Below are 12589 nucleotides of genomic sequence, written 5' to 3'. Positions count from 1 at the left end.
TCTGTAGATGTGTCCTCAAACTACGGACTGTTAGCAAGGGCAGACAAAAGGCAGCTTAATACCTTTTGCCACTTGAACAAAGTTAAGTAGTAAAATAAATTAATGAAATGGAGACTTGCTGGAGGCAAAAAGGTAGAGAGTTGACCTTTCAAGGTATTCTCTGGCCCCATCATGTAATTAATGTTTGTCATCTGTCAGCCAATAAATCCTCCTGAGTCACACCCTCATATTAACTCCCAACAAAGCCACCCATGTCTCACAATTATTATTGTACGTGATGTTTTATAATTTTTATGCTGTCTTTTCTTTGATACCCAGTCTCTAAAGTGGCTTCTACATATGCACAGGTTAAGGTAAGAGCATTAAGGAAGGACTTTTTATAAGACACCTTATACATCTCATCCTTTAACAAGGCAGTGGGATGTCACTTGCTTCCTTCTCAGCTTTTCTAGAGCTCGCTTCATATCTGCATTTCTGAGTGTGTAGATGAGGGGGTTCAGCATAGGTGTGATCACTGTGTAAAACACAGAGACCACTTTATCCACAGGGAAGGAGCAGAATGGCCGCAAATAGATGAATACACAGGGCACAAAGATCAAGCTGACCACTGTCAGGTGAGAGGCACAGGTGGACAGTGCCTTGCTCTGGCCCCGATGGAGGTGAGTTCTCAGAGTGAGCAGGATGAGAGCATAGGAAAAGAGCAGGACCAAGAAGCAGACAAGAGACAATATGCCACTGTTAGAGACCATCAGCACCTCCACCAAATAAGTATCCATGCAGGCCAGCTTGATGACCTGGGGGACGTCACAGTAGAAGTTGTCCAATTCATTGGGACCACAGAAAGGCAGCTGGATGACAACTATGACCTGTGTGATAGAGTGGATGAAACCTCCACACCAGCAGGCAAACACCAACTGAAGACGCAGGTGGTTATTCATGACAGTCAGGTAGTGTAGAGGGTTGCATATGGCGACATACCTATCATAGGCCATTACAGTCAGCAGAAACATCTCACTGGCTCCCAGAAAGTGAAGAAAGAAGATCTGGGCCAGACATCCTGAAAACGATATTGTCTTCTCCTTCTGTAGGAAATCTCCTAGCATTTTGGGGACAGCAACACAGCTCAGGCATAGGTCAATGAAAGACAGATGGCTTAGGAAATAGTACATGGGTGACTGGAGCAGGTGAGCATCAGCCTGTACCACCAACACTATCAAAAGGTTTCCCAGGACAGTAACAACATAAATCAATAAAAATGCTAAGAAGAGAAATAACTGCAGCTCCCAGGAAGATGACAGGCCCAGAAGTACAAATCGTGACACCTCAGAGTTGTTTTCATTTTTCTTCAAGCCCAGGATATCGAACAACCTAGGGTAAGAAAAATTAAACTGGATTGAGTTAATTCAATTAGACAAAAATGGAAAAATTGTGAAAAAGTACTTCTTGCTCATCTGTAGGTACACTATGTAGCAGACATTCAATAACATTAAACTGAAAACATGAATAATGAACTGCTTTATTCTACAAAAGTGTAATTATTCACACACACACACACACACACACACACACACACACACACACACACACCTACCTCTCATCCTCCTTATTCCCCCTTCCCCCGCCAATAGAATTATTCCATGATACAGAAATAGAAGCTCTATGTCTGGAAGAGACAATGTTGTCCAAAACCAGCTCTGGGAAAATACAAGATGAGGCAAGACTTGTATTTTCTTTTTTTTTTTTTTTTTTTGATACATAGGTTTTCATGCTGTAAAAAATATTACGCTACTTACCTATTTTGTGTGGGTGTGTGTATGAATGTGTGTGGGCATATGTGTGCCAAGGAATACATATGAAGGTCAAAGGGCAATTTTTGGAAGTCTGTACTCTCTACCACGTGGATCACAGTGACACAACCCAGGCCTGGCAGCTGTCACTTTCACCTGCTTAGTGATCGCACTGGCCCAAGATTTGTATTTTCTTATTCCTACTGACCCACTCACTATGTAGCTCTTTTGAGAAATTCAAAAAACTTGCTTAATAAAATAATTTATACTGGATGTAAAAAAAAAAAGATATAGAACATGCAGAAAGATGTCCAAATTTCTAAGAGAAAACAATTTGATAACAAGAAATCTTTCTCCAAAATATTATATCAATACTAAGCAGATGAAGGGAGAATTTGTGGCTGACCTAGCTTTGGATGCGCATCTACCACTGTGACTGTCCTCCCCTCTAGAGAGCTCTCCAGTTTAAAAAGTCATGGAAGCGATGGCCTCGCTTTATAGAACAAACAAAATAAAGCAGGAAAACTACAAGATGGAAAGATATTTGCTTTCATGTGTGCGGACACTAAAGCTGTGCTGCTCCACGAGGATTCCTCAGTCTTCCTTTGGTGCATCAAGATTGAAAGTTTCTTGTTGTTGTAGTTTTGTGTGTTTTGTGGGGGGGAGTCTAAAACGTTTAGCTAAGAGGAATCAAGGATTTATTATAATTATAAATATAACTTCTAACACCATAGTGTATAAACTAGAAAAAAATCTAATAAAGAAAATATAAAATAAATAACATATACCTATGTTATATATAAACATATACATACAAATCTCTAACATATATATGTTATATATACATATATAGTCAGATTTATGGGTTGATGAGATGGTTGCTTCCAAGTCCAATGAGCTGGAATCAATCCCAGGACCCACATGGTGGAAGGAAATTGTCATCTGACCCCTATACATGTACTGTGCCACATATAACCATCACCCACATAGACACAGGTTCACATACAAAATAAAAACTGCAATTTACATTTTTTATAAAACTGAAGAATTTTCTGTGAGGTTTGATCCCAATAGGAAAGTTCAATGTATTGTTTTTTATTTCAAAAGTATAGGTCAATAGAGAGATGACCTTGTAGGTAAGATTAAAATTAAATCATAAGGGTAGATTAAATAAGACTGTATAAATGTATTAGACTATATATGATTATGAGCCTTAGTTAATGATATACTTTTTTAAAGTAATATTTAATCTTAAGGAATTTCAATGGTATTCAAATTTAGATAGTTTATAAGTTTTATTGTAATAACATTTAGCTAAGAATGCTGTGAAATTTTTATACTTAAAAAAGATAAAATAATATCTTTTGTAAGTGTTTATTATTGGTTATTTGAATTATTATTAAGATGTGGACTAGATTATGGTTTTCATAGTTTTTTTTTTTTGCTGATTCAAGACATGCCATGCTTTCAGGTATATAAACCATAATGTCAACAATGTCCAGTTTACTTTCAATATTTAATAAAATTAATGTGTTTCCTAAAAATATCTTGCAACTTCTATGTTTCTTAAAAGTTCTACTCACAGAAAGAAAATGAACCTCTGAATGTTCTATGAAGGATACAAGCAATATTACATTCTTTAACATGAAAGAATGCCTACCAATAAAATCATCTTCCACCACAACATACTTTATCTCACCAAGAATGAGAGGAACACAGCCATTATGAAGAACAGAATAAAGCTTCCTAAAAAATAAAAATTAGACTATCATATGATCCTGTAACTCTCCCTGACTGAGTGTATATCTAAAAGAAGTGAAATCAAGATCTGAGGAGATTTCTGCTCTCTCAGGTTCACTGCAGCATCATTAATAAAAGATGGAGAGTAAAAACAATCTAATACCCCATCAGCTGATGAATGGATAAAGATATATTCACAAAAGCATAGCATTTTAAAAAAGATAAAATTCTGTCCTTTGCAACAACATAGAACTGGAGAAAATTACATAAGTGAAATAAGCCAGGCAAGGAAAATGTTCCTGATCTTACTCACATTTGGAATCTACAAGATTTATCTCATTAAAGTTGAAACAGAATGGTGACTGTCAGAGGTCAGTGGAGATGTGTGTGTGTGTGTGTGTGTGTGTGTGTGTGTGTGTGTGAGAGAGAGAGAGAGAGAGAGAGAGAGAGAGAGAGAGAGAGAGAGAGGTGGGGAAAGGTTTATTTGATTGTTGAGTACCTAGTTTTAATTAAATAAAAGTAAGTTCTGATGTGCAACAAGTAAAATGCACTGTCTCCTTCATAAAGCTAGAAGATACATTGAACATTTTCACACTAAAAAAAAAATAATAATTGTTCTAGAAAATGGTTAGAATTAGCCTGATCTGCATTACACAGTGCACACACATATCAAAGCATCATGCTTCCCCCTTAATATGCATGATTTCCATGATTTGTGTATAAGTTAAAAGTAAATGTGATTTCAAAGTTTCCCTTCCTAAATTCTACAGGACTGAGGCAAATAAAGTTAAAGATTTCAGCTTTATTATTCCATTCCCGCCTATCAGTCATTTCATGCTGCATACCCTAGGAATAACAACAATTTTCAAAACTCAGCTAAATGTGTTTACATTGACATATATCAATGAGTGAAAACTTTTAATAGCAAATGTGTGTTTGGGGAAGAACCCTGCTGCATGGAGAAAAGAAAACAAAAGAATCTCTTCAAATGGTCCAGGTACTTACTAAGAGGTGGGCAGCTGGTCTCTTACCTTTCTTTCTAAACAGAGATCTAAAGGCTGGGAAATGGCTCAGAAGTTAAGAGTGCTAACTTCTCTTCTAGAGGAACAACATTCCCTCCCCAGCACTCACATGGTGGCTAACAACCACCTGTAACTCGAGCTCCAGGAGATACAACACCCTCTTCTGGATTCCATGGACCCTGAAAATTGTTTTCTGAGATTAAAATGATAAATACCAAAGAATATAGATTAAAAGAGTAAAACACAAAAAGCATTTTAAGAGCATCTAAAGAAAGGAGACCAAGAAGTGAGTGTAGTTTGCATAAACATGTATGATGAACTTACATCATTGTTTATGGGGACAATGGGATTTAATGAAAAGAACATGGCATCTTGCTATTCATCACACCTGTGCTGGAGAATGCAGTCTCAGGCTAAGAAACACTAATCTTCATCTGACCATCCCAGCTGCCAAGACTGTGTCTTCACAACTTCCTTATAAGCCAATCTCTAGTTAAATGATGGCTGTGTGGATTAGACACATCCCTGTCCCTAGGGCTCCAACTCTGTATGAGATTCTTATGGTCATTACATCACTGCTCAGCCTAATGAGCCCTGAGATTCCCTGGGCTGCTGTTTGAGTTAACGGCATCTCAGTTCATACTAGAAAGCTGACCTGTAGGCCCCAAAACTCTCATGCCTGAGGCATAAACCAGCTCAATTTTTTTTATTTTCTTTGGATTGATTAATTTGGAACTTTATCTGCCAACCAATTTCCACGTCTCAGTCTCTGCCTGAATAAAAAGCCTGCTGGCTTTAACTCAGCAGTGCTCCTGAAGTGATAGAACTTGAAGTATCAACACCAAGCTACCTGGAAACTGTAGAAGAAACACATCCTTCATCATGCTACAGAGCTCAATTCATACCTGAGTGTCTGGTAACACCTCAGGCAGCTTATCTATGGTCACATACTTATGCATTTATCTAGAAAATAATAGCTGTTATTCTTAGTGATTGACAATTTTTATAAGCTGCTTTCCTCAAGGTATAATTTTTCACATTTTTAGTTAAAATGGAATTACAAAGCCAGTTCAAATAATATGAAAAAAATGTTACTTTAAATACTCAGAATATAAAAAGAACAATGAAATTTAAAAATAAATTAAGTAGAATTCAGTTAATACCCTGAGGAGAAATGTAACTTTGGCTCTTTACTACCACACATAGAAAAAATTAACAAAACATAAGCAATCTCCAAAAACTCTATTTCACAATTTTTTCTCATTGCACTTAAATTTCATTTATCCATATTTTTGTATATATGCATAACAAGTACACATAATAAAAGTAAATTTTCTTGACATAAATATAGCAAAAAACATTCAATCACTAGGAAGGCCTAAGTCATAGCATGCCTGAGGGTCAAATAAGTAGCTCAGGAGTACATCTTAAATTACCTTTTTGATCTCAGAAATGCCTTTTTGAGCCGGGCAGTGTTGGCTCACGCCTTTAATCCCAGCACTCGGGAGGCAGAGGCAGGCGGATCTCTGTGAGTTCGAGGCCAGCCTGGCCTACAAAGTGAGTTCCAGGAAAAAAGAAATGGCTTTTTAGCAAAACCTTTAGTATTTTTCCACTCCAGGGTTAGATGGAACCATGTAAGCCAAGGATTGGTATTTGGACAAATTGGGGGATTTTTACAGGGATTTCTTACATGCTATACAAATGTTTTCAATGACAATAAGTAGAAGTCTAGTCTTATAATAATATATTTAAATAAAACTTATTGACATAGAGTCAGCATGAAAAAAGTACTTCATTGCTTTCTTTCTTCAACAAAATTGTAGTTAGTGCTAAGATCCAAAGAACCTACCATTGAGTTTCATGTTAAAATAAGTACAGGAAGTACAGCATGGTGGCAAGAAGGTGTGTTCTCATTCCTTCAGCTTCAAGTTTCCTCTTCTAAGCAAGTTCAATGAGAAAAGAGCTACCAGTGGGTGTATGTAGATTCTTTCCTAGCTTAGCAAGCCAGGTACCATCTAAATCCTGTAACAGTTCCATCAGCAGAGATTCCAGGGTATGTGTAGGAAATGTGTTATTGTTGCTCCTAGGGAAGCATAAATCTGTGGTTTATCACCAGGCATTAATAAGTCTTCTCCTTCCAGATAGAAAATTAACAATCAATTTTTTTCTGTAAGCAGTATTTTCTGAATGCTTGACACTGCACCTTTATTATGCTTTTAGAGAGCACAGTTAGAAAATCAGCACAAGAAAAAATTTATTCTAAGAATGCAAGAAATATAATCTAAGAAAAATATAGATTTTTCTCTTCAGGCTTGTAAAACTTACTGTTGCAATTCAAATTTTCTGTGGTTTCACTTTCTTTCAAATTATGCCACAATGAAATATCTTTTCACTTTAAATAAATTATTCTTTAATTCTAACAAAAAAATTCATTATTTTGTACACGTTATATTCCTTGTATTAATATAGTGAGTATAGTATTGAACATTCATGTTATTTACAATTTTGAACTGAAATAATCACTACTTTTACTCATAAGTGTGGAAAGATAGATCTCTGATATTTGAGAGTTATCTTTCATTCATAAGTATCTCAGCATAGTAGGAATGGCACATATTTAACAAACACCCACAGTCACATATATTCCCCTTAAACTTTTGAGAAAAAATAAAACTAAACACTTTAGATTAGCCAAAAGAAAGTTAACATTTCTATCAAGTAGTTAATTCTTTTGACATATGTAAAAATAAGGAAGTTAAAATTATATTTTATATGAATAATATAACTAATATTTTGTATTTTCCTTACTATAATTGTCGAGGTACACACAGGTTATATACTTTTTCTTGGGTATATATGTAGGTAAGATGTTTTGTATGCTTGCTTGTTTTGTGCAGACATATGAGTAGGTCTAGACATCTGTGAGTACACATGCAGAGGCCAGAAGACATTCCTTTATTTATGCATCTGTTAATAGGTATCTTTGCTGATTCCTAACAATATTGTAAATAGAGACTGAGTTTAGATATTATGGCCTCTGAAATAAAGTAAACTATAATAAGACTATGAACAATGCTCCTAAAATGTCATTCCAGAAGAGCAGGTACTAGATAACTTCCAAAGAAGTAGCAGCTTCAAAGAAGAAGCACTGTTAGGTCTAAGACCACAAATCGATCCTCATAGTGACAGTGGGTAATTTGAATACCCTACTCTTCCCAATACACAGGTCAGGTGAGGGCAAAACAAAGCAGAAAAATTCCACATTTAAATAACATCATAAATCAAATGGACCTAAAATAGCTAAAGAACATTCTACCCAAACATTACACCTTACACATTCTTTTCAGTAATGTAACATTCTCCAAAATTGGTCACACACTGGAAGACAAAAGAAATCTCAACAAACACAGGAAAAGTTGAAATAATAGCTTATAGTCTATCAGATCACAGTGGACTAAAGCTAGGTATAAATAGCAATAACAAATACAGAAAGTACACAAACTCATAGAAACCAAATAGAATACTGGTAATAATAATTGGGACAAAAATAAACTCAAGAAGGAAATTTTTTAATTCCTAGAATTGAATAGAAATGAAAAATCTAGGGGATTAAATAAAAGGCACTCCTAACAGGAAAATTTACAGCTCTAAGTGCCTACACTAAAAAAAGAAAATTAGGAAATATTTCATTAATATCTTAGGGATGCACCTGAAAGCTTTGGGGGGAAAAAACAGAACACACAACAGCCTCCAAAGAAAGTATACAGGAAAAGGTAATGAAGATCGAGACTGAAATGAATGTAATAGAAACAAAAAAATACAAAGAATGAATGCAATGAAGAATTGGTTCTTTAAAAACAATAAGATTAACAAAACTTTAGCAAAGTTAACCAATAGAAAAAGAGAATGGATACAAATTAATAAAACTAGACCTAAGAGAAACATTCCAACAGACACATAGGAAATTCAGACTCATAAGGACTCACTTTAAAAATCTATATTTTACCAAAGTAGAAAATCTAAAGAAATGGACAAATTTCTAGATATATATAATCTGCAAAAGATATGTCAAAATGAAATGCATAAATTAAATAGAGCTGTATTACCCAATGAGAGAGAAGCAAATTAAAATCTCCCAACCAAAAAAATAAACATACAAAGAAAAATATAACTACATAAATACAGTGAAGAATCATTCCAGACCTTCAAAGAAGGAATAAAACCAGTACTCCTCAAATAATTCCACAGAACATAAATGAACATCTTTAAACTCTTATTATGAAGCTAATATCACACTGATACCAAAACCACACAAAGACCTAATAAAGAAGAATACCAAACTTCAATTTTCTGATGAACAAGGACGTAGAAATTCTCAATAAAGTACTTGCACAGAGGATTCAAGACCATATAAAAATGATTATCCACAAAGATCAAGACTATTCCATTACAGAGATGGAGGAATGGCTCAACAAACATAAATGAGTAAATGCAATCCACCATATAAATGGACTCAAAAAAACCATATGAGCCTCTCATTGGATGCAAAAAAGCTTTTGAAAAAAATCACCTCTCCAGCCCCAGAACTAAGAGTTTTTAGTTTTATTAACAACATTTTGGGGAGATTAGTTTATAAAGTTCTTTTTTTAAGAAAAGATTTTGAGATTATAATATAATTACATTTCTCCCTTCCCTTTGAATATCATACAATATATTTATATTATATTCAAACTCCTTCACTCAACTACTCCAAAATTCACCCCACCTCTTGTAGTGTTCCAAGACTGAAACATTCCATCCTGCCAAGAAACTCTTTAAGCAAGAAGGTAAACAACTCAAATTACCTCCAGGAAGTCCCTAAAACTGACCAAATTTACTAGTCTCCTCCCTTCCAGACTAAACAAGCCAAGCTGCAAATAAGACTGAGAGCAGACCAGAAGAAGCAGAAACTAGCCTGGAAGAAGTTTAGACCAACTGAGGCCCTTGGAAGGGACAGTCTCTGACATGTTGAGCTGCCTGAAGACTGTGTAGTGTGCTCCAGGTTCCGGTCTTCTGTGAGCTCTCACAGGTGATGAGGTGGGCTTTCGTGATATAGCTATCTTTTGAGTCATTTCTGCTCATGTAAGTAAACCCTCACCCATACTCTCTTGTACATAACTCAGATAAAACTCATTGTTCACCGGGCGGTGGTGGCACACGCCTTTAATCCCAGCACTCGGGAGGCAGAGCCAGGCGGATCTCTGTGAGTTCGAGGCCAGCCTGGGCTACCAAGTGAGTTCCAGGAAAGGTGCAAAACTACACAGAGAAACCCTGTCTCGAAAAAACCAAAAAAAAAAAAAAAACCTCATTGTTCATCAAATTGGATGTTGGTGGCACTGTACTTTGGTCTGGCATGGGTTCTCTATCTAGGGTGAATAACATGTATGTTACATGTCCATAGGAAAAGTTTTATCAAACAATACCTCCCTGTCCACCCAGCTTTCTGTCCTTTATTTTCCAACTCATCAAGTTCAATTTGTGTTGTTCAAATGTTCTTTCCCCTGGAGCATGGCCAAAATACTAGAGATCACAACCTTATAGAAGACTGATACTCACTGTCACAGCAGCTGTCAATTGTCAATAGCTCCTCAGCTAGATTTTTTGATCATTTCTCTCCAGGCTGGGATTTTGTATGGCTTGAGCTTGTACTGCTGTGGGTCCGAGGTTGCTCAGAAATTCACCATGACCATGACCAAATTTTAATATGAAAATGTATTAAATACTGGCACCAGATGCTCATGGCACTAGGACTTCAACCAAGAGTGCTCCCAAGATACAGCATCTAGTCATATTAATCCAGTGCTTATAAAGTAAAAAAACACATGGTTACATGTGTTCTCTCTACCTGTAGGCAGGGTCTAATTTTAACATATATGTCTTGCAATTGTCTAGACATTGAGCAGAGTAAGCAAGTTTGATTATAAAAGCAGAAATAGCTGTTAGTCGTATGACCTATCATCTAGCTAGTACAGCAACTTTTACAAGATCTGTCAATTTAAGAATCGTCTTCACATTCTGAGGAAAAAGGGGAAGTGGGCTGCTAAGGTACAGCCTGTACAAGCTAGGGGATTACATATTAGAGGCACTTTTGCTTTTTGGTCTTTTAAACATAGTAAGTCTAAATGTAATATAATGTAACCATCATAGTACAAGCCTTGTGTATGTGGTTAAAACCATTATGAGTTGATATGTGCACCTGCCCTGTTGTGTCCAGAAAATACTGTTTCTCTGTAGTCATGAACCACCTCTAGCTCTAACTACCTTCCTTCCTTCACCTCTGCAGTGACCCTCAAGCCTTTAGAGGAGACGATGTGATAGGGGTGTATCATTTATGACAGAGCACTCAAAAGTGTAGTTCTCTATACATTCACAAGTTGTGAGTCTCTATGTTAATTGTAGCCTACTGCAAGAAGAGACTTCTCTGGTGGGAGTTGAAGGAGGCACTCATTTATGGGTGTGGTAGTTTGGATAATAATGATCTCCATAGGCTCATATATTTCAACAGTTGGTCATCATGGAGTGGCATTACTTGAAAAGGATTAAGATGTTGGCCTTGTTGGAGTACATGTGGCCTTATTGGAAGAAGAGCATTACTAAAGGTGGGCTTTGAAGTTTCAAAAGGCCATACCAGGCCCAGAGTATCTCTCCTCTTGCTGCTTTCATGTCCAGATGTAGAACTCTAAGCTACCATGTCTGCCTTCATGCCACCATTGCTCATGCCATAGTGACAATGGACTAAGCTCTGAAACTATCATCAAGACCCAGTTAAATGCTTTCCGTTGTAAGAGTTGTCATGGTCGTGGTGTCTCTTCACAGCAATTGAACATTAAGAAGTTGGTACCATTGTCTTAATTCTGGTGTAACACTTTTCTATCATTTCAAATCACCCCTTCACAGGCAAGCCCCTTCTTGCTTGTCAACACCAGAAACCATCAGTCTTTCACTACTATACTTTAAAAAGCCCCTAACTCAGCATTATAAAATAGTTTGGTATCTAATTTCCCTCACTTAAAATGTTTTTGAGACTGATCCAATATCTCATACCCATAGACCTTTTTTGTTGCTTTATTGACTGCATATAGAAACATTTCCCCATTCATCCATGGGTTCTGGAGAGTATAAATCTGGTTGTAATATTTGGGACCAGGTCTGCACTAGACATGCTTTAGTTTTGCAAATGTCAAGGCATCCCATGAAGGCACTGCATATGTGCCTACCTCTAGACTATCTATTTTGCTGTGTAGAGAATATGTTTGTATATGGATACACTTGCAACAGAAATGTAAAAAAAAAAAAAAAAGAAGTTGGTACCAGAGAGCAGGGTATTGCTGTGACAGGCCTGACCATGCTGTTTATTGGCAGAATGTGGACTTTGGGACTTTGGATTAAGAAAGCAGGTAAGTGTTTTAAGTGGGTATTAATGGGACATACTAGTAGGGATGTGGAATACAGTAGTGCTGAAAGCAATGTAAATTATGATGGCCCAGCTCAAGAGGTTCCCAAGGAAAACAATAGAGGCCATTTTTGTGGTATTTTGGTAAAAAAAAAAAAAAAAAATGTGGCTGGCTGCTTTCTGCCCTTATCAAAAAAAGACTAAATTGAAGAGTTTTTAATTAATGGTGTTGGTGGAGGAGATTTCAAAACAGCTTAGTATTGACTGTGCCGTGTGGTTATTCATGCCCCCTCTTATGCACATGTGTAATGAAAAAGAGCAAGTTGAACAAGGAAAAATGCAACATGCATAGTTTGAGGAGAAAAGGAACACTAAGAAGTGTAATGGAGCTAAGTCCGGTGCTCAAGGAGATGAAAAGATTAAAGAAAAGTCTGGTGCTAAATGGAATAAAGGGAGTTTTGACCTCAGGGCAATATCCTACCCAGCTAAGCTTTCAACTTGTGAAAAAAATGCAAGAAAGGCTTAAGCAGTGAAGGAAACCATTGAAAACAGAAAGAGCTGATGAAAATGTGTTTGAATGAGGGGGTCAAGTTCCAGTCCCAGCAAGC

General features: G+C 36.5%; 1 protein-coding gene across 1 annotated transcript; it reads right to left on the bottom strand.

Moving 5' to 3' along the window:
• Positions 1–405: 405 nt before the first annotated feature.
• LOC128106956 (olfactory receptor 4Q3-like) lies at positions 406–4878 on the bottom strand. The gene is given in 3 exon segments (XM_052732328.1): positions 406–431; positions 434–1368; positions 4874–4878. Coding segments are annotated over 3 exon segments (966 nt in total).
• Positions 4879–12589: the final 7711 nt, after the last annotated feature.

Source organism: Peromyscus californicus, unplaced genomic scaffold (assembly GCF_007827085.1).
Source record: "Peromyscus californicus insignis strain IS unplaced genomic scaffold, ASM782708v3 Scaffold_12__1_contigs__length_115047231, whole genome shotgun sequence".
Classification (NCBI taxonomy): Eukaryota; Metazoa; Chordata; class Mammalia; order Rodentia; family Cricetidae; genus Peromyscus; species Peromyscus californicus.
This window is presented reverse-complemented; position numbering and strand designations above follow the sequence as displayed.